Here is a 26138-nt window from a genome sequence, read left to right on the forward strand (position 1 = left end):
CCTCCAAATTAAGGGCGACAATCCCTACTTGGTAGAGCATTTGTGTGCACAAGACCAAGTGGCTTAAGGCACCTAGCAATGGCGCTCACTGGTGGCTGCCGCCTGCCCCCGGGTATCCTTCGGGCTGGGGCTGAGACGCCAAGGACCGCCCAGGCCCGGAAAGCGGTTCTACCTGGAGACCGCAGTCGCGCACTCTGCTCCGGAGTCGGGCTGACCTCTGAACGCCGGCCCCCGCCTTGGACCAGGCTTCGCGCAGGATGACAGAGCATCTCTCGCTGGAGGGGCTCCCAGGATGCCGACAGGAAGCGGGCGGCACCGGGCGGAGAGGCGGTGACCGCGCCTGAGGCTGCGGCGGCCACCCCCACGCGGCAGCCCGCGAACTCGCCGCGAGTGCTGGGCCGCGCTGGCCTCGTTTGAAGTCTCCGGCGCGGCCGCTGGTTGGCGGGCGCGGGTCACGTGGCCCAGGCAGGAGTTTCCCCGACAGCTGGAGGTTGCGTGGGATCCGGCGGCTGCTCCGGAGCTCGGCGGTGCGGCCTTCCCCGCCCCCTCCCTCCTCCCCCGCCCGCTTCCGCCCGTCTTATTATCCTCCTTATTGACAAATAGAGCGGCCGCGGCGGCGACTGTCGGCGTGCGTTTGTAGCCAAGCCATGGGAGACAAGAAGAGCCCCACCAGGTAACAGCGCCCGGGCCCCCCGGCCCGGACTGTGCAGGCGGCGGGGCCCTTGCGCCGGGCTTCGGGCGGCCGCCTCGCTCGCAGCCCGAGCAGCAGGGCGAAAACGGGGGCGGTGCCGCCGCTGCGCGAGCGCTGCCGCGTGAGGGGCCGGCGCCGGCCGCCCCACAATGGAGTCGCGATGGCGGCGGCCGGAGCGGCAGCTCGGGGTGTCCGAGCGGCGGTAGCGGCGGCGGCGGCTGCTGCTGCTGCTGCGGCCGGGCTCACGCCCCCGCCTTCCTGACTCCCTTCCCCCTTCGAGCCGGAGCCTGGCGCGCTGAGGGCCTGCAGGGCTGGGGTCGCGGGACTGGGGCGGGGGGCGAGGCGGGGGCGGCCGCGGGGCCCGGGCGCGGCCCGCTGGTGACCCCGCGCCGCGTCGTGTCCGGGTTGTGTTCTGCAGGCCGAAGCGGCAGCCGAAGCCGTCCTCGGATGAGGGTTACTGGGACTGTAGCGTCTGCACCTTCCGGAACAGCGCCGAGGCCTTCAAGTGCATGATGTGCGATGTGCGGAAGGGCACCTCCACCCGGTGAGTCCCGGGCTTGCCCCGCGCGGCGCCTGCCCACCGGCTCGCGGCGCCGAGGACGCCCCTGCGGCCGCCGCCCCCTCCCGTGACACTGGCAGACCGGGCGGGCGGAGGCGAGCCTGAGGTGGTGGCCGCGATAGGAACTGGGTCAGATTGATCGCGACCCAAGCGATGCTTTGCGGTAAGGGGTAATTGAAGAGGCTGGAACGTTTTTTGCTGCCAAGAGAGAATAAATTGTTTAAGGGAGGCATTAGCTACTGCGATTTAATTCGTGTCGCTGGGTGTAATGCCCCCCCGCCCCCCACCCCTTCCCCACTACACAGTCCGGATGTAATAACGTTGGCTGCATTGTTGTGTTAGTGTGCAGGAATCAAAGAAAAACCATGAAATCTCCTTTAGGAGCGAAAGATGTAATTTAATGTCGTTCCTCAAAAAAGTATCTGATTATAGAATCCACAACAGATTAAGCTTCCTTTTTTTTTACATAGACGTCTGGAAGGGTCAGATCAGGGGTTTGTGTAGTGTTTTTAATCCCAGGTCCTCTAATATTGTATAAATAAATAGTTGGAGGTGAGCCCAGTCACAGGGACACATTTTTTCTGAAAGTGAATATCTTTAGTTTGATCAGATGGCAATCTGTTAGACTATACAAATGGGATAAAATGATCTCTGCTTATTTTAGGTCTTTATTTTATTGTAAGCTTACAGTATGATAAGAGTCTTCAAAAAAACCACTTAAGTGTATTAAGTGGATAAAGAAAATCATTCAGGAAATTCAAAGTCTGTGGCATTCTTGATCTGCCAGCACTTAGTTACTGTGATTTATGGCCTAATATTTAGATGGCATATACTCTAGATTAAAGTCTGTTAGAAACTGGATTATCATGAGAATACTAATGCGTTATACTGTTGTTTTTAAAAAGGGCTATACAATAGTAACATTAGAGGAATAAATATATTCAGTAGGAGTTAGATTCCTAAAAATGAGATATCCAGATTTTTAAACACCATTTACAGCATTTTATTAAATTTTTAAATGTGAACACATAAATGGTTGTCAAAACTTGAAATTTTAAGATCTGCTTAGTGAAGCTAGCTGCTTTTGACATACCTGTCTTTTTGTAAACCACAATATGCTTTTCGTATATTAATTCTCATTACATTGGATAAAATATATTAAATATTTTAATCATGTCCTTTAAAAAGCAAATTTTCAAACAGCTGCTAAATTCAAGGGAATATAACAGAACATGCTAAAAAGAAAAAAGTACCATTTGCTAAAATGAATGTGGTAACTATTTTTGGACCCGTGATTTAAGTATTTTGAAAAGCAGAGTATCTTTGTATCTCTAAGTCTATATAAGGTTGGATTTGGCTTAGATTATATTTGTATATCTATGTTAGTACTTTGTACTTTTTTAAACGCTCAATAAGCAATTTTCAGAAAAGGCAGGAACTTTAATGTGGAGACAGTTTTTATAATCTTAATCTCTGGTGCGATATTGTTGCTTTTTGTTGTTCCCTCTCTATTTTCTTGTAGCCACTAGAAAAATACTGAAACTAGAAGAGCCTGTATGTTTATTTGCAGGGACAGCAAGGAAGGGGGGAAGCTGGTGTCCTACTCCACAGCCAGTCTTGGGGTTAGAGGAACCCTGAGAAATAGAGTAGGTGGTGGCAGCTCAGAAGAGAAGAAACAGGCCGAATACCTGGCACCTGGAAGAAGAAGGAATATAGTGCACAGGGGAGTTGGCCCAGGACAGAGAAGTGGGCCTAGTTTAAAAGAGGCTTGAGGCCCACATGGGGGCCCCTGACATTTCTTACCAGTACATCTGAGCTCTTATAGATCCAATTTTTAGTGGTGGAAACATTACTTGAGAAGGACTCAGAGAAGCATTGTCATTTGGATTGAAACTGAAGAGGCTCTGGGCAACTCACCAGAAGTCTAAGGGACACTCTGTTCCTAAAAGTAAGTGTTCTACACTACGACCCTCTCAGCTTCTTCCTTCCTCTCTCTGAATTTGTCTCTTCTCTTTTGATTTTGGCCCTAAGTTAAACCTAAGAGCTCTAATTTCTCTGTTACCTGTTATTTTTCTCTGGTTGTTTCTGAAATTCAGAGTGGAATCCATGTTTGGGTAGAACAATGGAACAGGGCACTGTTAATAGGGCAGGTATTGATTGCACCACAAAATATTTGTCTCTCTGGTAATATTAGAAAAACAGGATTAAAGGGCTACATAACACTGGAGAAGCAAAAGTTTCAGTAGTTAGAAGAAATAATTCTCTACGACTGACATGTTAATTAGCAGTTAGGGTAATTTCAAGAATGAGGTTGGCAATTACTAACGCAGGGACTGGATAGCTGCAGAGCCCAGGGATGCAGTTTGCTAATTACTTGTTTTTGTGACTGACAAACAGGACTCGAATCCTTTGGGTCAGACTCACCTTTGAACTGATTTTGTCTTAGTCACCATATGTGAGGCCAAGTCTAAGCCAATCCCAGAAATTTGAAAAATCTTTTCTTTTTAAACCTCCAGAGAAGGTGGAGTCCATGACCTCCCTTTTTTCTTTTTTTTTTTTGTGGTACGCGGGCCATTCACTGCTGTGGCCTCTCCCGTTGCAGAGCACAGGCTCTGGACGCGCAGGCTCAGCGGCCATGGCTCACGGGCCTAGCTGCTCCGCGGCATGTGGGATCTTCCCGGACAGGGGCACAAACCCGTGTCCCCTGCATCGGCAGGCGGACTCTCAACCACTGCGCCACCAGGGAAGCCCCATGACCTCCCTTTAAAGTCTTTCTGACAGTCATTTTTGTTTAAAGGATATCTGATTCAAATCCTTTATATTGCAACAGATGACCTTTTCCTTTGGCAATATCCCTGGTAGGTCATGTTCTTCTGCAGAATAACTGTATGGAATGAAATGATAGCAGTATTTCAAAATGAAATGTGATTTGAAGTAGCTTCAATTCCTAAATTGATAAATTATATTCTTTAAGTGTATGCCATTTCTCTGATTGAATTTTAATTTTGTACTTGCTGGCCTTAGTTTAAATTTCACTAATCTTTTTTAAAATCTAGAATCTAAATAACTAGATAGTTCAAAACTGAAGTTTTCTACAATGTGCTTTTGTGAAAGAATCAATGATAAATGTCAAACTGACAGGAAAAATGTAAAAATGAAAAAGTTACAGTGCCAATTATTTTCAAAGGTACTACACAATTTCCTTCATCTTTATATTTGAAATTCTTTTAACACAATAAGTGTCTCAAATATAAACCTAAGAAACTTTAAGAAATCAAGAACCATTCTGAATCATCAGAGAAAAAGAAATATTTAGTATAGTGTGTGTGAGGGTAGTACAATCAATGTATTGAGTTAGACTAGTATCTTATTGCCACTTCATATAGGAATAGAAATTAATGCTTAATTCAGATCGCAGATACTTAAAAATGAAAATGTTAGAGCTATTTGTTTTGGTTTTGAACTGTGATCTAAATGAGAACCTATAAAACACCTAGTCCAGAGCAGGCTTTCAAATGTAATTTCAAGCGTAACAGGTAATGTTATATTTTCTCAGGATAAATTGTAGTAGTCCCTTTAGGTTTCTCAGAGATGTTATGTTAGAGAACGATGAGAAAGATTTCACATATTAGCAAGAGTACTAGGTGTTATACTAGGAGTCTGGCAGTGAATTCTTGTCTCATTTCAACCACTTCAACATTCAGCAGTTTTTATTGAACGTCTTTGTACGAGGGCTGAGCTAGGTACTAGACATACAGTGGTGGGCAAAATAGATGTTTGTTTCTTCTGTAAAATTTTATGATTTGCTGTGAATTCAGAAACACTTTGAATTGTAACCAACTCTGTACATGAGGTAGTATTAGCAAATCTTTATGTGTGAGCTGAAGAGGTGAAATTTTCTTGTTAAAAGAAATAGTGTTTATAATTGAACAGGTATTATGGTTAGGATCTGATTGTTGTTAAAAAGAATGAGTTATTTCAGCTTCTATAAAATGGAAGTAAACAATATAAAATTCACATTTTGAAGAAAATTAAACCAGTTATCATCTGATAAAACTCTTTTCCAGTATCATTGTTGTCTTGTCATACTTGCTTTCTGTCTTCTAATTTGAGGCTTGGCACAGATTCTCCTAGACCCTTGGTGTGGGAATGTGAGAAAAGAATTGCGGACCATCTCAGTCAGTCTGTTTTTCAGAATGCAGAGTTCTGAGCCTCCCTTACCTGAGGAGCCTTTCCAGCTACCACACAGGTGTTGTTCAGAGACTCCTTATTCTAGGAGGTTGGTTGGTTTGTTTTTCTCTCTACATCTTGGGTTAGAGTAGTCACACGGGTTCATTGTTAAAGAGAAATTTTGAAAGTGATTAGTGTTTGGATAGTAGTGGTTTTCAGAGTGTGATCTGATGAACCCTGAGGGTCCCTGAGGACCTTTTAGGGAGTTCATAATCATACTAAGATGTTATTTGCCTTTTTCACTGTGTTGACACTTGAAGAGGTGGTGCAGAGGCAATGGTGAGTAAAACTGCTGGCTCTTTAGCATAAATCAAAGCAGTAGCACCACATTGCTATATTCTTCGTAATCTTCACCACCATGCACATGCAGTAAGAATAATGCTAGTTTCACTTAAGAATATTGTTCATGAAGCAGTAAAAATGACTAATTTTAGCAAGTCTTGTGTCTTTTTTAATATTCTGTCTGATGAACTGGGAAGTACAAGTAAAGCACTCCTGCTGCATACCAAACTAGTGTGGTTGAGTCGCGGGAGAGCAGTTGGAGCTGTTTGTAGTTGTTTGAGTTTTGAGCAGAACTAGCTTTTTTCATAGAACGTTATTTTTATTTGAGAGAATGCCTGGCAAACTGTGGTTATTCAGACTTGGATATTTAGCAATTTTCTCAAAAATGAACACAGTAAGTTTGTCACTTCGGAGAAAACAATTGATAATATTTGTTGGCAATGATAAAAATTGAGCTTTCAAGTGAAAATTAGAATTTTTGAAAACTTGTAACTACTACAGTGAGCTTAAGAGCTTCCTAGTAGTTTAAAGATGAGATCAGATGGTTATATCAATGAATATAATTTCTGATATTTTATTATGTGGTTTGTCAACATTTGGAAAATTTGCATCACTCAGTAAACCAGTATTTCCCAGTAACCAATGTATGATGTTACAAAACCATGCACAGATAATCCACTCAAAGTATAAAATAAACCAATGGATTTTAAGGGAACACTATGAAAACTTCATTGACGTGCTTCCAGATTTCATGTGCAGCTAACGTTTGAGAAACAGCTCTTTGTTGTGCTTTTATTTAGTATCAAAGAATATCCACAATTATCTGAAAAGCCTATTAAAATACTCCTCCCTTTTTCAACTACATAGTTGTGGGAGTCGAGATTTTCTTCATATTCTTGAAACAAAACAACACATTGCAACAAATTGAATGCAGAAGCAGATATGACAATCCAGATGTCTTCTATTAAGCTGGGTAGTTGAGTACCTCTAAGCTAAAAATATACAATTACAACTCTTCACACAAAGTTATCTTTGTTTTGGAAAATATAGGGTTTTCTCATAAAAGTATATTACTTATATTAAAATATGATTTTAAAAAAATGAAACAATGTATATTTAAGTTTTTTTCTGTTTTTATTTTCGATATAGTAATTTATTTCTTGATTTAGATAAGACCTAGATAAACAAAAGCTCTTTTAACTTTTGAGAGTGTGAAGAGTTCCTGAGAGCAAAAAGTTGATACACTATTGGCATAGAGTCTTATTAGCTTTGGTTTCTGTATACAGCAGGTTTACTTCGGCAGGCATTCTTTCCCTTTCCTTTATCCTTTGTTGAGTGAGAGCTCTGATATAACCTAGTGACCTAGTTGTTAAACTCAGGGACCTAATCTCAGTCTTCTTTCCATGTCACCTCAGCAGTATTTGATGTTGGCAGCCTTTTTTTTTTTTTTTTTTTTTTTTTGGCGGTACGCGGGCCTCTCACTGCTGTGGCCTCTCCCGTTGTGGAGCACAGGCTCCGGATGCGCAGGCTTAGCGGCCATGGCTTACGGGCTCAGCCGCTCCACGGCATGTGGGATCTTCCCGGACCGGGGCACGAACCCGTGTCCCCTGCATCGGCAGGCGGACTCTCAACCACTGCACCACCAGGGAAGCCCTCCAATAACTTTTGAGATTATATTTGTAACAATATTACCAGATTATTTTGTCCATAATTTGTAGGTATTTATTGATTCAGCATTATTTTTATTTTCACAATTTTGCTTCATATTTTGATACTGTGTTATTTGATTAAAAGCACAATTTTTACAGTTAGATGAGTAACTGAGATGAGTGATTCTGAGTATTTAAACACGGGAATAGTATTTTTATAACACAGTATTTGATTATTTTGATGATTAAATAAAAACATAAAGAACTTAGCACGTCTTACCATATTTTATTCTTTTTTTTTTTTTTTTTTTTTTTTTTTTTTTTTTTTAAATTTTTTTTTTAATTTATTTTTTTTTTGGTGTGTTGGGTGTTGGTTTCTGTGCGAGGGCTTTCTCCAGTGGCGGCAAGCGGGGGCCACTCTTCATCGCGGTGCGCGGGCCTCTCACTGTCGCGGCCTCTCTTGCTGCGGAGCACAGGCTCCAGACGCGCAGAGCTCAGTATCTGTAGCTCACGGGCCCAGCTGCTCCGTGGCACGTGGGATCTTCCCAGACCAGGGCTCGAACCCGTGTCCCCTGCATTGGCAGGCAGACTCTCAACCACTGCGCCACCAGGGAAGCCCATATTTTATTCTTATACACATTCTCAAAAGCATGTATGTGTACAAGAGAAAATAAAACTTTTATCTCAGTTTTAGAACATTTTTAGCTTTATCATTTTTTGTATTGACATATAACATTATATAAGTTTCATGTTGTAGCATTATTTCAAGGATGACATTGTACATGAATACCTTAGCATTTTTAAGGTATAACTTTGGAAAATTGTGTATTTATTACCTCACAACATTTTCTTTAGGTCTTGTTATTTAGATTACTGAAATTTACTTAGTATAGCTGAAAATGAGAAGTATTTCTCCTAAACTACTGAAGTCATGAAAGAGTACAGCATATTATAAAATATATTTTATTACTCGATTAAATTGTGGGTTCTCTGTTAAATGATATTTAAAGTTAAAATAGTTGATGTCAAGAGCCTATCAAAAACTAAAATATATTAAACATAGATTTGTAGTATTTGAGATTGTTTAATTGAAAAATAGTTTAAAATTCAGATTTTGCATTTGAACTACACTGAATTTAAAATTAATGGAATGAATTAAATTTAATTATAATTCAAATGGAAGTAATTTTTACCTTATGATTGAGACAGTATTATGTTATCTATGAACATGTTACTTTCAAAGATAAATCAATTGTACAAATTAGACACCTGTATAACTATAGAAATAGGCAGACGTTGAAAAAAGAATTTTCCCTCATCTTGTGCTTCTTTATTATTTCTAATTGTTCAGTTAAGCTAAAAAGATTAGTCATTGATATCTTTCTAGAATTTGTTACTTTGCCTTGCTCGTTAACTGCTTATTCTTCAAGATCCAGCTCACATATCTAGTCCCTGTGACATTCTCCTAAGCCCATCCCAAACTTGCATTCCTTTGTGTTTTTTGTTGATATCTCTGATTGTGATCTCTATCTAACTTCAGCATTTCCTCATAAACCCAGAGTTGATTTTGTCTTTCTCATGAAGCTGAGTATTCTCTCTCAATGGGACAAATTAGCCAGAGAGAGGAGGATGGCTGTATTCTCTTCCTGGAATTAGTTCCTCAAAGTCAATTTGTGATGCTTACCTTTATTCTATCATTTAGCATACTATGGTTTTGTTAGATGTATGCATTTACTCTCGTTATGAGCTTCTTAAGAGGAATATGAGTTTTTCATTATCTTTTTCGAAGATGTTTAACCAAGTGCCTGGGAAATAATAGGTGTTCAGTAAAGGTTTGTTGAAAGAGGAATATAGGTATTAGAAAGGAAGTTATTATTATTTTTTTTTAAATAAGCTTTGAAAAAGTTGCAATTCTGATACAGGTTAAGTCATTATTTGGAAAAGAACCCTCCTATATACATGTGTGAGTTATTGGAAATAAATTATCAGAAGTGAACAAAATTCTAGAATTCTGCACATGCTTATTCTAGGTTTCTTTACTTATTCCTCTTTCCTTCAAGGTTAGATATCTGGCCAACATACTTTGGTAGAAAGATTAGCATTCTGTGGGGTATCAAGTTTTCATTCAATGAAACCTTAGGTGTTTTTTTTTTTAAAGACACATTTGCCTTAAATAATTATCTTTTATAACTTGTAATGTTAGTGGTTTTACAAGTGTGTAAAATATTATTATGTCATTGTGACTTTGAAACTAAATTATTCATTTAACAAATATTTACTGAACACTTAACAGTGTTTTGTTCATTGGCTTTCATGATTGCTAAAATCTCTACCTTTTATTATATATGACCTGTGGTTGATAATCATCTGTTTTAAAAGATTCAGTAGGGGGGCTTCCCTGGTGGCGCAGTGGCTGAGAGTCCGCCTGCTGATGCAGGGGACATGGGTTCGTGCCCCGGTCTGGGAGGACACCACAAGCCGCTGAGCTGCTCGGCCCGTGAGCCATGGCCGCAGAGCCTGCACGTCCAGAGCCTGTGCTCCGCGACGGGAGAGGCCGCAACAGTGAGAGGCCTGCGTACCGCAAAAAAAAAAAAAGAAAAAAAAAAGATTCAGTAGGCATTTTGTTCTGTAATGTTGTTTATTATGGAAATTTACAGAATTACTGAGAATTTTAGAGCTGGAAGGAACCTTTTAAGAGCTTCCAAAGTGTTTAGTCATTTTCTGAGACAGGCTATTTTTTATTTCTTGAAACCTTAGTGGTAGAGATAAGATAATTTTCAGGGGGAAGATCTTGAGGGGTATGGGGTAAAGATGTTATTATATAAACTTCTGAAATTGTTGAGGCCGCTATTGTTTCCAAACCCTTTCCTCTGGGATTTTCAACTCTGGAGGATTCTTGCTGTCCTGCAGTATTAAGAGAACTGCCAGGTAATGCATAGCAATCTGCTGGGTGAGGTCTTTTCTATTTGTTGGGACTCATGGCTCTAGCTTAGTAGCCTCTTGACAAGTAAGAAAACAGGCCTGGAAAGATTGAGCTCTTCAAGGTCAATAGCTGGTTAGTGCTAGATTCAAATGTTTGGATTTCTAAGTCCTTTTTATTACCTTGCTTTGGTAGCATTCAAATTTGTAGCAAGTAACTTCTTAAGGATTTCTTCTTGTAAATTTCATTATACCTGCATCTAGTGCTGTACATCTTGAGAACTAACATTAAACCTACTACTTACAACTGATATAAGAACTTATGTTAAAAATCTGGGCTAGCACTATAGTGAATGAAAAACAAAATGACGGTCGGTTGTTTTCTCTATTTTAAGAAATATTTTTGAAGTTAAAATGTCAAACTTCATTTTGATGTGTTTTACAATAACGTTTATTGTGCTGTATATCTTGACTTCTTTGATATCATTGTATTTCTTAGGAGAAAAACCCCAGTAAATATTATTTCCCTCTTTTACTTGTGATATAAATTCTAGGAATCTCTGATAGTATAACAAATTAGACTATATGTGAATGTGTGTGTATGATAAAAAATTTGTACAGTTCTCTGACAGTTTTTAGACATGAGCTAAATCACTTCACCTTTACATATTTTATAGTCTGATCAGGGTTCTTTTACACAATATCATTCTTTATAGTATATACTAGCAATGATCAACCTAAAACAGCAGCAAGTAGATTATATTCAATGCCAGAGAAGTAGTTACTCAGGAAGTAGAGCTCTGTGTGTATTTGTAAAGTAGGCAAAGTTGTTTTGGTCGTTTTTTCATCTTTCTCCATCCTTTTTTTTATTTACTTTTTGTCTACCCAGGGCCCAGAGTCTCCTAGCCTACTTTCTAAAATGTTCTCATTCCTTTATTTACTAGAAAATCTTTCCTGTTTTAGGTAAATCTTAATAAAGTAGTAGTTTCAAGTGTGAACGTAAGTAACCTGGGCATGGGTGATAGAATTATTTATTTCTTTAAGATAATAACTCTTTTTCTGATGATAGAAGTATTACATGTTCATTGAAGATACTAAAGTGTAAGGAGGAAAATAAGAAAGCCCACCATCATAACATCTCTCAGGCCAGAGAGATGTTAGCACAGCATTGAACGCACAGCCATCCATTCCTTTAGCCGTACTGTTCTTTCAGGGCCAGCTTTGGGAAGCCTCTTGTGAGAGAGCAAGTTGCAGGAAATAAGGGAGTAAGGAGGAGACGGGTTTGCCAGTAAGAATCAAGTAACAGGTTTCTTGGCATAGAGAGAGCTGTCCTTCCCTCAAAAGGGCCCAGAGGTTTTGAATTGTGCTCTTTGGAGCCCCGAGATCTGAAATTATCTCAGTGGCTGCCAATGGGAGCAAACAAGTGGGACTTTGTGTTCCCACACTGCACTTCAGCCAGATCATCTATGCTCTTATACATTTTGTTTGTTAGGATTTCTCTTAATTTTCATTTCCTAAATGAGTTTTGCTATTAAAACCTTTTTTTGGGGGGAATCATTGCCCTGTTCCGTCCATTTAGCCTTCTACCACTCAAATTCTGCTCAGCACAGCCTGGATTAATTGTGACTGGACTTCTTAGCCTCACATTTCAAAGGGAAGAGCTAATAATGAGTTTTGTATAATGGTGGGGAGATTGGAAGCTTTTCCCTTTGAAAAGCCTTTTTTCTTTCTCCCTCCTTCCCTGTTCCTTTCCTTTTTTCTCACCCATCTTCTTAGACATTTTGCTTTCTTTTTTAAGACCAAGGGTGATAAGGCCCAGGGCTCTATAATCATTGATTAGATGAGTAATGAGCAGTACAACTTACAGATGAAAAATATTTTAAATTCATAATGTCATCAAATTGTACTTTTTGATAAAACTTAAGCTATTTCATCATCTATATGAATGTGGTAATCAAATTTGTTCAGTATTCCCTTGTTGCCAACTTTTCGTAAACTTAATGTCTCTGATTCACACAGCACTTTTCTGTAATATTCCTTGGTAATTTACATTTTAATTGTAGTCTTGCCATCTTCCACTTATGTAGGAGTTCATTATACATGTTTTTAGTGCAGGAAAATATATCTAGTTTTATTTTTCCACTGTGTATTTGTTTTTAATTTTTATGTGTACTCATGATAATGGAAAGCAGGAAAAAGAAAAGAATGTCAATATTTATGAGTTGCTTGCAATTATGTAGTATGGTGGTGAAGAATTTTGATTCTGGAGCTCAACTATTTGTGCTTATATATTAGTCTCACCACTTACTGGCTATGTGAACTTGTGAAAGTTACTAACTTTGAGCCTCAGTTTTTTCAGTTGTAAAATGGAGATGATAATAACCAAGTGTTGTTGTGAGGATTAAATGAGATAATTCTTGTAAAGTACTTGGCACAGTGCCTGGCATACAGTAAGTCCTCAAAAAATATTAGCTGAAACAGTGAAATAGATGAGTGGTAATATATTAATAGACTTCCATATATAACACTATCTATTGTCAAATGTGTGGATTCTAGTGGGTGACTGACAAAACCAGAACATAAGAAGTGTTTTCTACTAAAAAATAATACTTCCACAAATTGCTTCAGGGATATTTTCACCCTCTTACCCTCCTTTCCTCCCTCTCTGCCTGTTTCTTCTCTTCCCTTCATATGTGTGTGTGTGTGTGTGTGTGTGTGTGTGTGTGTGTGTGTGTGTGTGTTAAGCTGATGTGTACTGTCACATAAACATTTGGGCCTTACCAGTAAAAGTTTTTACATCTAGAAAGTACTTTGGTAGTGTAATAGTGGTAAGCAGTGTATATAGACTTAAGAATTGAATAGTTAAAAGCAGCGTTTTTTTGTTTTTTTTTTTTTAAACTATTTGTCAGAGTTAAAGAGTAAGTCTGCTTTCAAGGTTGGATGGTCAGACGGCATGGTCATGGTCTTTTTTAGGCCACAGTGTCTTGTTTATATTATTTCCTCTGCTTTGTACTCTCTTATCCTCCACAGTTTCTTTCTTATTCTTTATGATTGCTCAAGGCATCATCTCTCTCAAGAAGCATTTCTTTATCCATAGGCCAGAATGAATGCCCTTTCAATTACTCGTAAAGCATTCTGTGCAAAATGTGATGATTATGTTTACACAGTGTATTGAAAATATTTAATTTTGTTTCTCTCTCCTTCCCTGAACTGTAATCTCCTTGAGAGTAGTGCGACCGGTCCAGAATCACATTTTAGTTTAAATCCCCACCATGCCATGTATGGTCATCTAACCATAGGGCTTTGTGGTGATGATTAAATGTGATAAATGATGTAAGGAACTTAACATAGTTTTTAGTTAATAATAATGGTAATAATTGTAAATGATATTAATAAAAAATCCCAGTGTCTGTCATTTTGTCTTGCCTAGGTACTGACAATGCTTAACCGAACTGCAAAGTCTCTTTATCATTTATCTGATTCTGTTGTTGCTTTAAACTGTTTTCCACTTGTTTTTAAGGAACATTTACATCATTTCATTTCATTTCATGGGCCTGTGAGTTGGGTAGAGTATGTCAAATTATACCCATTTACTTCATAAAAGAACTTGTGTCAACCTAAATTACCTTCATACTCAATTTTTTCAGCAGTTTAAAAAATGTTTTCTTTTGTCATCGACACAATACATAGTTGAAACCACAGCAAGTAGCATTTTATTCTAAGTTGTGATTATTGTGTTGAATCTTAACTAGCGGTAGAGAAACTATTTGGTGGAAGCTGTTGCAGTAGTCTAGGCAAGAGACAGTAGTGGCCCAAACAAGGATAATGCCAGTAGGAGAGAGAAGTGAATGGATTCTAGATATGTTTAGTAGAAAATGTATAGGACTTGATGGATGGTTGGATATGGTTGTGAGAGATAGGAATTTGGGTTTTAGAGAGGGAAGAATCAAGGATAAATCCCAGGATTCTGGCTTAATTATGCAGCTAGGTAAATGGTGGTACTTGTCACTGACCGGAAACAAGAGGAAGGACAGGTTTTGGGGAAGGTAGTGGTTCACTTTTAGGTTTGTTGAATTTCAAGCATCTGAGAGAAATCTGAGAAGGGGGATCTATGAGGCAGTTGGATATGTGGGGCTTAAGCTTAGGAAGGAGATCAGGGCTATAAATACATGTTTGTTAGTCATCAGCATACATGACCAAATTGAAGCCATGGGAGTGAGACAGATCAAGACAGATCAAGGAGAGAATAGATAGAACAGCATGAGAAAAGAGAATCCAGGACAGAAACTTGAGAAACATCATCACTTCCTTGTGGTGGTGGAGGAAGAGAATCCTACAAAGATGAAGAAAGAAATAGAGGAGAAAGAAAAATTAAGTAGGGAGTGAGAAGCCCAGGAGAGTGTAATGTTATGGGAATAGAGGGAAGAGAATATTTTCAAAAGGAGGGGATGTGGTTGGCCATGGCAAATGGCTTTTACTTTCATCAGAATCTTAATTTTTTCCTTTGCATTCTGTGTAATGTTTATTTTAACAAGTGTTGCATTAACATTTATATTTTAAATTGTAACAAGATTATAATCCTGCATAGTGCTTGCACTAAGCTTTCCATGGTAGTTACAACAGTTCTAAATTATATCTAATAAAGGAGATTAATAATGGTAGGTCAGGAGATGAGTAAAATTATGTTACTAACTAACTTGTTTCAAGGAAGAGTGCTCTAATGATCTAGAGCATTCTTATCTAAATATCACCAAGCCTCTACTTTTACAGGTAACTCCTGGTTATAGAAATTAATAAAATTAATTTTAAAAATTGGGTCCATGTTGGTATCAAGAATTTTTTAAGTGGTAAGTACAACAACTTGGACCGCTTTCTTGGAAAACTGCATAGTTAATTGTGAGGGAGCGTGTATAGTTCGAAGAAGTCCTTATCTTCTGTTTTTAGAAGGAATGAATCCTACCATTAGGTCAGCTAACCAAGCAAATCACAGCACTTTTCGTAAAACTGTACAGTATATTTGGTCTGTAAAGTGGTAGTCATTGTGGAGTATATGGGATTTGATGTGATCCATGTTTTGTGTTTTTTTTTTGCGGTACGCGGGCTTCTCACTCTTGTGGTCTCTCAGGCTCTGGACGCGCAGGCTCAGTGGCCATGGCTCACAGGCCCAGCATGTGGGATCTTCCCAGACCGGGGCACCAACCCGTGTCCCCTGCATCGGCAGGCGGACTCTCAACCACTGCGCCACCAGGGAAGCCCCATGATTCAGATTTTTCTTAAGGCAAAAAATAATTTTGTGACCTTTTAATGCCATGCTAGACAAGCTCTGATAAGCCCACTTGTGGGTTATCTCTTTTGAGAAGTATAAGTTCATTTAACTTAATATCCATAATTCAGATTTTATGAGTGCTGAATAACAAAGTTATTATTTAGAATATAGTCAGTAGGTTGCACTATTACTGTTGACATCAGACTATTTGAAACTTATTATATTAGAAAAATTTGCCATTGTTTTATAAATCAGTTTTACAGGACTTCCCTGGTGGTGCAGTGGTTAAGAATCTGCCTGCCAGTGCAGGGGACATGAGTTTGAGCCCTGGTCCGGGAAGATCCCACATGCCACGGAGTAACTAAGCCTGTGTGCCACAACTACTGAGCCTGTGCTCTGCAACAAGAGAAGCCACCGCAATAGAAGCCCACGCAATGCAATGAAGAGTAGCCCCCGCTTGCCGCAACTAGAGAAAGCCCACGTGCAGGAACATAGATCCAGTGCAGCCAAAATAAAAATAAAATAAATAAATTTATTTAAAAATAAATAACTGTTTTACATCAAGAATATGCACTTATGTTTTAGAGATAGTTGTTAAGAATTGATTTGAAAATTAATACAGGGCTTAGAATCTCATTAGATTAATTTTAATATTATGGTCAGAAAAGGTGAGAAAAAGAATTTGAAACTGCAAAGTAAAAGATTGATTTCCTTATCGTGTTGACATAATTGTTGACATTCAGAGTATTGTTAGCTGTTATTTTTGTGTATTGGGTTGGCCAAAAAGTGCATTTGGTTTTTAAGTAAAAATAAAAGACATATTTTTCATTTTTACCAAGAACTTTATTGAACAACATATTCACCCTTTTGTTCCACTACCTTCTGCCATTTTTCAGGCAACTTCGTAATTCTGTCTTCCCAAAACTTTTTATCTTTTTGAGCAAAGAACTGTTCCAGGTGCCTTTTACAGTCTTCCAGGGAATTGAAATTTTGTCCATTAAGAGAATTTTGTAAAGACTGAAATAAACGGAAATCTGAAGGTGCCATGTCTGGTGAATACGGCGGATGAATCAGAACTTCTCAGCCAAGCTGTGACAGTTTTTGCCTGGTCATCAAAGAAACACACAGTCTTGTGTTATCCTGATGGAAGGTTATGCGTTTTCTGTTGACTAATATCAGACGCTTTTTGTCGAGTGCTGCTTTCACTTGGTCTAATTGGGAGCAGTACTTGTTGGAATTAATTGTTTGGTTTTCCAGAAGGAGCTCATATTAGAGGACTCCCTTCCAATCCCACCATATACACAACATCGCTTTCTTTGGATGAAGACCGGCCTTTGGTGTGGTTGGTGGTGGTTCATTTCACTTGCCCCACAATCTCTTCTGTTCACATTATTGTACAGTATCCACTTTTCATTGCCTGTCACAATTTGTTTTCAAAACGGAATGTTTTCATTATGTTTCAGTAGAGAATCTCATGTGGAAATACGGTCAGGAAGGTTTTTTTCACTTAACTTACGTGGAACCCAAACATCAAGACGATTAACATAACCAAGCTGGTGCAAATGTTTTTCAATGCTTACTTTGGATATTTTGAGTATGTTGGCTATTTCCCGCGTGGTATATCCTTGATTGTTCTCAATTAATGTCTCGATTTGATCAACTTCAGCTGGTCTACCTGACCGTGGAGCGTCGTCCCGTGAGAAATCTCCAGCATGAAACTTCAGAAAACTGCACAAATCTTTTTTGTGTGTTTCAGTTGCGTTTTTACCTTTCTTGAAATAATAAAACATAATATGCCGAAAATGTTGCTTATTTTCTTCCATCTTCAGTATTAAAATGGCTACACAGGGGCTTCCCTGGTGGCGCAGTGGTTGAGAGTCCGCCTGCCGATGCGGGGGACGCGGGTTTGTGCCCCGGTCCGGGAGGATCCCATGTGCCGCGGGGCGGCTGGGCCCGTGAGCCATGACCGCTGAGTCTGCGCGTCCGGAGCCTGTGCTCCGCAGCGGGAGAGGCCACGGCGGTGAGAGGCCCGCGTACCACCAAAAAAAAAAAAAAAAAAAAATTGGCTACACAGAAATTCACCAATTTGATAAGTCTTTTTTTAAAATGCACGCTGATATGACAGCTGTCACATACAGTCTAACAAAATTGTTTCGAATGAAGTTAAAGACAACTAAGTGCTACTAGAGCCATCTTATGGAAAAAAAACCAAACCTTTTGGCCAACCAATCTTTAACTTGGATACTAACTATAATTAACTAATGAAGGACTAATGCTTCTCACATTTTGGACTAGGATCAGGAAAATGTTTCCTTGAACTAGAAACTATTAAGAATAGAGGATATTACTTTTCTACAGAAGTATCCCATTTTAAGATATGGTTTATAAAATGTGGTGCTTAATTATGGGACTAGGGTATTTGTCAAATTAGGGAGATCAAAATATTGTTGAAGATCAATTAATGTGATTAAGGTATCCTTAGGAAGAATGACTAGAGCATAAAATAATATAAAAAGAAAAACCACACAGCCAACTGGTTAGTGTTTAGCATAGTACAGGAGGTGGTAGGAAGTGAGAGAGGTTATTTGGCGGTTGCTAGAATGGTGCTTTATTCTGGAGTTGTAGTAATGTAGGCTGCTTTATATTTAAGTTAACTGCATCTTAAACTTTAAAAAATTTCAGTTAAAAAAAGTAGCTTGTAGACACAACAACCAGTTTTCAGGGCTGCTGCACACTTAGACTGTGTGCATTATGCAATTCTTTGTAATGCTTTGGTTCCGTCCAGATTTGTTGGGAAGGAAATGCCCTGGAAGGTGGTGTGTGGTTTATTAATCAGTTTGAGGAGGTTGGTTGGTATAGTTCAGTTGAATCTTACCTGCTTTAGCTTTAGGTTGAATTTTTGGACCTAAAAACCAAGAACCAAATTCCAAATTGGGCCCCCACTCATTAACTCATATTTTCTGTGAGTTCCTTTTTAGGAACCTAATTAATAGTCACTTTGCAACTTTTAGCTTAATACTAATTACTTTGTAATGCTTTCCATATTAGTTACCTGTTGCTTTATAACAAGTTACCACAAAGCTCAGTGGCCAAAAACAATCAGCATTTATTATCTTCTCTCCCTCCCTCCCTCTCTCCCTTCCTTCCTTTCTTGCTTCTTTCCTTCCTTGTCAAGAATTCAGAAGCCGGGGCTTCCCTGGTGGCGCAGTGGTTGAGAGTCCGCCTGCCGATGCAGGGGACACAGGTTCGTGCCCCGGTCTGGGAGGATCCCACGTGCCGCGGAGCAGCTGGGCCCATGAGCCATGGCCGCTGAGCCTGCGCGTCCTGAGCCTGTGCTCCTCAACGGGAAAGGCCACAACAGTGAGAGGCCCGTGTACCCCAAAAAAAAAAAAAAAAAAAAAAAAAAAGAATTCAGAAGCCGTTTAGCAGGTGGTTCTGGCTCAAGATCTCTCAGGCTCAACTGAGGGAGGATCCACATCTAAGCTCACTCAGGGTTGTCAGCAGGCCTTAGAATACCTGCTTCCAGCTGTTGGCAGGCCTCAGGACTCTGGTTGTTGGCCAGATACATTAATTTATTGGTCATATGGGCCTGTCCATGGGGCTGCTCACAACATGGCAGCTTGCTTACCCCAAAGCAAGATATCTGGGTGAAAGTCACCAAAATGGGAGCCACTGTCTTTTTATAACCTAATTTTGGGAGTGACATCCATTACTTCTGCCAAATTCTGTTCCTTAGAAGTGAGTCACTAAATCCAGCCCATACTCAGATGGAGGAGATTATACAGAAGGGCGTGCATATCAGGAGGTGGGATCATTGTGGACCATCTTAAAAGGCTGCTCATCACATGGTCCTTTAAAGTTTAAAACTTTTTGTGGTTGTTGCAGAATTCTTTCCTGAAAGGGAGGCTTATGGAGGAAACCCAAAATATAAAATAGATAAATGGAGAGCTGTTCTGTCCAGAGCAGTGGTTCTAGGGACCTAGAGCTTACCTGCTAGCATCCCTCCACTTCAGTCTGTTCATTTCTGAACAGATTGAATATTAGTATCTTTACTGTCTAATGTCAGTCAAGAACATGAATATGTACTATTTTTCTCATACTTTTAGAATTTGTCAGCAGTTGCAGTTCTAAAATTCTAGCTTATAAATAAAAATCGGGTATTGGAACATTGAAAATGATTTGTATAAATGTTTCTGGCAACTTTAATGGTCTAAGAAGCTTTCTTTACTAGTAAATCTAATGGAATGACTGATTTTGTAATATTAGCAGATATAATTTATATATTGGTAGGATAATGATAGTGATTTACTTAGTAACTACTGTCTAGAATGTTTCTTAACTATTTCCAAATTATATGTATTTTTGTATAAGTGGTATTTGCACTTTTAATATTCATGTGTTCTTGTATCTCTTTCATGCTGCACATCGTGATTCCTAATCAATACCATAAATTACTTATTTTCTTTATCTTGCAATATAAAGAATATAGTCTCAAAATATAGTACAGTCATCCCTTGGAATCTATGGGGGATTGGTTCTGGGACCTCTTGGTTACCAAAATCTGAAGATGCTCAAGTCCCTTACTAAAATGGTGTAGGAGTTAAACATAAACCTGCATACATCCTCCCATATACTTTAAATCATCTCTGGGTTACTTATAATTCCTAATACAATATAAGTGCTATGTAAATAGTTGTTAGCATGTTTTGCTTTTTGGAACTTTGTAGAATTTTTTTTCCGAATATTTTTGATGTATGGTTGGTTGAATCTGTGGATGCAGAACCCCTGGATAAAGAGAGCCAACTGTACCAAAATTAATACAAACACTAAATCTCTAAACTTAGAATTTTTTAATAGTTCTTTAAAGATATATAAAATCATTTGAAAATAATTCAATTTCTGGGTGGTTATGTTACAATTTGATATATGGTTAGATTCCAGGCATGGTTTTTAAATTCATTACTTATATTTTTATTAATTTAATCCTCACAATTGCTCTGTGAAGTAGGTTCTGCTGTTACCCCTATTTTACAGATAAATACAGTTTTTTCCATCTTGATTTTAGGTTAATTTATGTTAAGAAAATAGTACTCTTTTTGTTTGTTTCTTTATGGGTTCATGTAGAGCTAAGTAGTGGATAAGGCTGAAGGAAAGGAAAATTTAATTAAGAAACGGATTATCTGATGAGCTGTTTAAGGAGCAAAAAAGGATGACAGTTTCTGTAAATAACATTATTTAGTAAGTAAGTGTATAATTCACTTTTGACCTTATTTTGGTTAACTGAGGTACACATATCCCCCCATATTTATGAACCATCAATAATGTCACTGAAATATGTGTGAATATATGTATAATGTTGAATTTTATTACACTGCTAAAGGATTTCAAGTCCAGGATTTACCACGAACAACTTTCCACAGCTATAATACCTTACATTAGAATTTTAAATCTTAATTGAAAGTTAGAAAATAATGGACTTGGAATCACAAAACCAGTTGTAATTTAAGTTGCTTCTGGCCAAAATACAATGTCTAAACTAATGGGTAGTAGTGGAAGTGAAAGTTAGCTAAATAACTCTTTTTTTTTGAACAGTTCTTTCAAAAGTTGAAATTGATTTTATGCAGTAGATTCTCATTAGTGAAACACTTGATTAGGTTCTTGATTACTAAGGAGTACCTTTTTGTGGATGGGCGTTACAATTATTAGAGCTTACGGAGGATACTTTTGAATAGAGTATCCTAATTTCTGGAATTTCTTTTCTCAGCTGTTTTGATAAAATCCATCTTAGTTGAGCTTATGCTATGATAACAACAACAAACAGCTTTGAATACTGGTCTCTTAAGTGAACCTTTTGGTTACCTTAAAATATTTTCAGTATATTTTGATTCTCAAATTATTTTTTAAAATGCACTTGATTTTATTTTCAGTTCATAAGATCTGAGTCTAAATGGAGACTGCATGTGTTACTATAAATTAAAATTGGAAATTATCATTTAGTTCTTAATGACAACTTTTATACTACCTTATACCATAAGGATAAAATATTTGGATTATTGCTCCTGTATCTGTTGCATCAATCCAAACACGTAGAACCTTCATGCCATGTACTTGCTTACTTTTCAGGGAACAGATGTTAACTAGGAATCTAGTTAACTAGATGGCCCTTTTGGCGTTTATCTCTGTATTACAGTTAGAAATTGAGTTCTGTGTAGTGCCCCTGTTTGCCTGAGTGGGTCATTTGAAAGCTAATGCATTAAGCAGCTCGTGCAGCTCAATGTCAAAAGAACAAACAACCCAATCCAGAAATGGGAAGAAGACCTAAATAGACATTTCTCCAAAGAAGATATACAGATTGCCAACAAACACCTAAAAGGATGCTCAACATCACTAATCATTAGAGAAATGCAAATCAAAACTACAATGAGGTATCACCTCACACCGGTCAGAATGGCTACCATCAAAAAATCTACAAACAATAAATGCTGGAGAGTGTGTGGAGAATAGGGAACCCTCTTGCACTGTTGGTGGGAATGTAAACTGATACAGCCATTATGGGGAATGGTATGGAGGTTCCTTAAAAAACTAAAAATAGAACTACCATATGACCCAGCAATCTCACTACTGGGCGTATACCCTGAGAAAACCATAATTCAAAAAGAGACATGTACCACAATGTTCATTGCAGCACCATTTACAATAGCCAGGACATGGAAGCAACCTAAGTGTCCATTGACAGATGAATGGATAAAGAAGATGTGGCACATATATACAATGGAATATTACTCAGCCATAAGAAAAACAAAATTGAGTTATTTGTAGTGAGGTGGATGGACCTAGAGTCTGTCATACAGAGTGAAGTAAGTCAGAAAGAAAAAAACAAATACCGTATGCTAACACATATGGAATCTAAAATAAAAAAGGTTCTGAAGAACCTAGGGGCAGGACAGGAACAAAGATGCAGGCATAGAGAATGGACTTGAGGACATGGGGAGGGGGAAGGGTAAGCTGGGATGAAATGAGAGAGTGGCATTGACATATATACACTGCCAAATGTAAAATAGATAGCTAATGGGAAGCAGCCGCATAGCACAGGGAGATCAGCTGGGTGCTTTGTGACCACCTAGAGGGATGGGGTAGGGAGGGTGAGAAGGAGACACAAGAGGGAGGGGATATGTGGATATATGTATATGTATAGCTGATTCACTTTGTTATACAGCAGCAACTAACACAACAATGTAAAGCAATTATACTCCCAGAAAGATGTTAAAAAAGAAAAGTGAAAGGAAAAATAAAAGCAAAGGATCCTAATTCATCCAAAAATAAAAAGCTAATGCATTAATTATTGTTATTTTTTAAAACTCAGATTTATATAAAAATGGATATAATTTATCTGAGACAATTTGTATTTTTAAGTGGGAATCTAGGAAAAATCGGTTGACATGGTGCTGTCAGCCTTTACCAAATACAAATACTACCTTATAAGAAGATTGACACTTCAGATTTTCATTAGAATTACATTTTCAGTTTGTTTTTTGTTGAGTAATGATTTTATACCCAATTTTATCCTGTTTACTCTTAAAACAAAGGAAAAGCTATACATTATCTTTAATTTTTTCCATAGAACGAAGAACCATGAAACCATATGTTTCTTGAAGGTAAGGGATAATTATTAAATAGGAGCATAATGGTAGCAGGGAAGACTATAACTGAAACGTATCTGTATCTTCAGTAAGAGCTAGTGTTTGAAGTCATCACTGCTCTAGCACATTAAAATGAACATGTACCTGATTAATATGTATTGAGTTAAAGGTAAAGGCGGTCTTCATGTGAACCTGAAATAAAGTTCTGTTGAGGAGACTTTCTTCTGTTAGGAATAGTTTTTTGTTTTTCAATGACAGGTCCAATTTAAAAAGTATAACATGGGGGGTGGGTGGGAAGGGGAAGCTGGGAGGAGGTGAGAGAGTAGCATTGACATATATACATTACCAAATGTAACATAGATAGCTAGTGGGAAGCAGCTGCATAGGCACAGGGAGATCAGCTCGGTGGTTTGTGACCACCTAGAGGGGTGGGATAGGGAGGGTGGGAGGGAGATGCAAGAGGGAGGGGATATGGGGATATATGTATACGTATAAATGATTCACTTTGTTATACAGCAGAAATTAACGCAACATTGTAAAGCAACTATACTCCAGTAAAGATGTAAAAAAAATAAATGAAATGGAAAAAAATTAAGTAAAATAAAATAATCTATTGCTATAAAAATAAAAAACATAACAGTTAATCAAAAATGTTACTGTACTACTTTGTACAATTATTTACATTAAAATCAGCATCATTGTTTATCAGTGGCCTGGCATACCTTTTTTTTTTTTTTGTGGACATGTGTACGTGGTTGGTTTGTTGTAGGTGACAAATGGTTATTTTAAAGACTTATTGACTGATGAATGGGAATTGCATTGATGCTTTTTATCTGAAGCCTTACAGATTGTTAATCCACTGTGGTGGCCTCTACACCAAAATTCAAGCAATGTTAATGACAATGGCTAGTTAAGAAATGGTAGATTTTGTTCAACTAATTATCCTTTACTAATATTAAAAAATGATGGTGGTGTTTTAGTGAGATAGAATAGTCTGATAGCTGATTTTTTATATATTAAAATATAGCTGTTGTTACAGCTGGAGATTTTAAAATGAAACCATTCAAATCATTTTCTTTTCCTTGTGTTTCTGATAATGCCAGAAGTTTCTGTTGACCTCATAGTTAGCACATTGTTTCTGTATTTACTTTGGTGCATTCATATATAATAATCTGATGAATTTACAACTCTGTCCCCTGTAGTTCTACATGTATTAATAATCTCAAATGAATTTAAATAATTTTCTTATTCTGATAGAGAAGAAAAAGCTGGATCACTTACCAGTAACTGGAGTTCTCCTATTGGGTAATCTCCACAGATCCACATTCTTTGAAGTTATTGTGAATGCCTCGAGGACCAAGGGACCGTTGAAATTTCCAATTTCAGGAAGGTAAGCAAGCACACTGAAGCATGTCTCTAGCATCTCCCAAATCCCCTCCCCCCAACTTTCTTACATATGCGTCTGTACTGCATGCCCCCTCAGTTCCAGTGGATGCCCATCAGGAAGATTCTCATGCTGGACAGAAGGGCAAGAGAGGTGGATCTGTGAGGGAAAAGACCCAATAGGATAACTCAAGTTGCTGGTAAGTAATCTAGTTTTCACAGACTTAAGATTTTTTCCCGACATTTCTTCTCTTCAGGAGTTCATTTAATTACAAAGAGAGGAAGTTGTTTGGGATAGCCTCTTTTTGTAAGTTTGATGTGGATTATAGAATTTACTGTATGGATGATAAATACCTAGTGCTTAACAGGTACATGAATAAATGTGACATTAATTTTAAAGTATACATTTACATAATAGCTGTTTATAAAAAGTATATATTTATTACCTTTTGATAAATAGTGCAATAGTTCTAAAGCAGTGTGAGGAAGCTATATGTTGAATTATTTTAATTCCTTTATTTGTGATGTTTGTTTTATTGAAGTAGATACTTGTACTGTAAAATTTCTGCTTATGTCAAATTCGGCCAAATTCTTTTGGCACAGTACTAAACAGCAAGAATAGTTTTACTTCTTACTGACCTAGTTTTCATTGTACCTTTTATTTCATTGAAGGTATATTTGGAAATAATTCAGGGTGTGTTGCAATTATACTTACCACTTCATTGTTCATAATGGATTGGCTTATTGATGTGAAGGGGTGACATAGTTGGTTCACTATGAGCTCTGTGATTCCTCATGTACCAACCCCATTTATTTATGTAAATGTTAGAATTGGACAGAGTTCCTTGCTTCCCATTTCTCTCTCACTCATTCTGCATTGTTACCAGGTTACCATTGTTAAAAGGCCACTTATAGCACATAAAGACCTGTAGTGGTGCCCTGCTCTTGTTGTTTATAAAATTTCATCCATTTGCTGGGTACTTAGGGCCTCCCGTAATCTAATCCCGTCCTATTTATCCAGCCTTAATTTCTTCAATTTGAAACTTTTGTTTTGTTCTTACCAGGATACTTCTCATATTTATGCTTTGGCTTGTGCTTTTCCATTTTCTTGAAATGACCCTCTTTTCATTCTTCTTCTCTATACTTTAAGGTTGAGGTCAGGTCCTACCCCTTACATAAATCCTTTTATGCTGGCATCTCTGTTATTTCTGCTTCTTCAGTGGAAAAATGAGATTGTTATGAGGATTGAATTAACTAATTCTTAGAATGTACTTAGAACAGTGCCTAGTGCCACATAGTAACTTCTCTTATGAGCTATTATTTGATTGTAGTTTGATCTTAAATATTTCTGTGATTGTAGGTATAATTCTTATCTGTATGACACAGTTTAGCTTTAAATATTAGCTTCAGGTTGTATTGATTGTTATTTCTTCTGACATAAAACTCTTAAGCTGACTTGTATGGTCTTTGAGAGCAAGGATAGGATTTTATTGTGTTATCTTACTTCCTAACATTAGTG

The 26138-nt window shown here is 38.3% G+C and overlaps 1 protein-coding gene across 4 annotated transcripts in view; it reads left to right on the top strand.

The window, feature by feature from the left end:
• Positions 1–512: 512 nt before the first annotated feature.
• The window catches only part of YAF2 (YY1 associated factor 2), a 66035-nt gene continuing 40409 nt past the window's right edge, over positions 513–26138 (top strand). Inside the window, exons 1-3 of one of the 4 annotated variants that reach the window (XM_032646218.1) lie at positions 513–673; positions 1110–1235; positions 2821–3081. In XM_032646218.1, coding sequence (XP_032502109.1) covers positions 648–673; positions 1110–1235; positions 2821–3022 — 354 coding nt within the window. In that variant the 5' untranslated portion in view covers positions 513–647 and the 3' untranslated portion in view covers positions 3023–3081. Of the gene's footprint in view, positions 674–1109; positions 1236–2820; positions 3082–24493; positions 24627–26138 lie in introns of those variants that run through there. The other 3 variants (XM_032646214.1, XM_032646215.1, XM_032646217.1) reach the window with 3 other exon arrangements.

This window comes from Phocoena sinus, chromosome 10, assembly GCF_008692025.1.
Source record: "Phocoena sinus isolate mPhoSin1 chromosome 10, mPhoSin1.pri, whole genome shotgun sequence".
Classification (NCBI taxonomy): Eukaryota; Metazoa; Chordata; class Mammalia; order Artiodactyla; family Phocoenidae; genus Phocoena; species Phocoena sinus.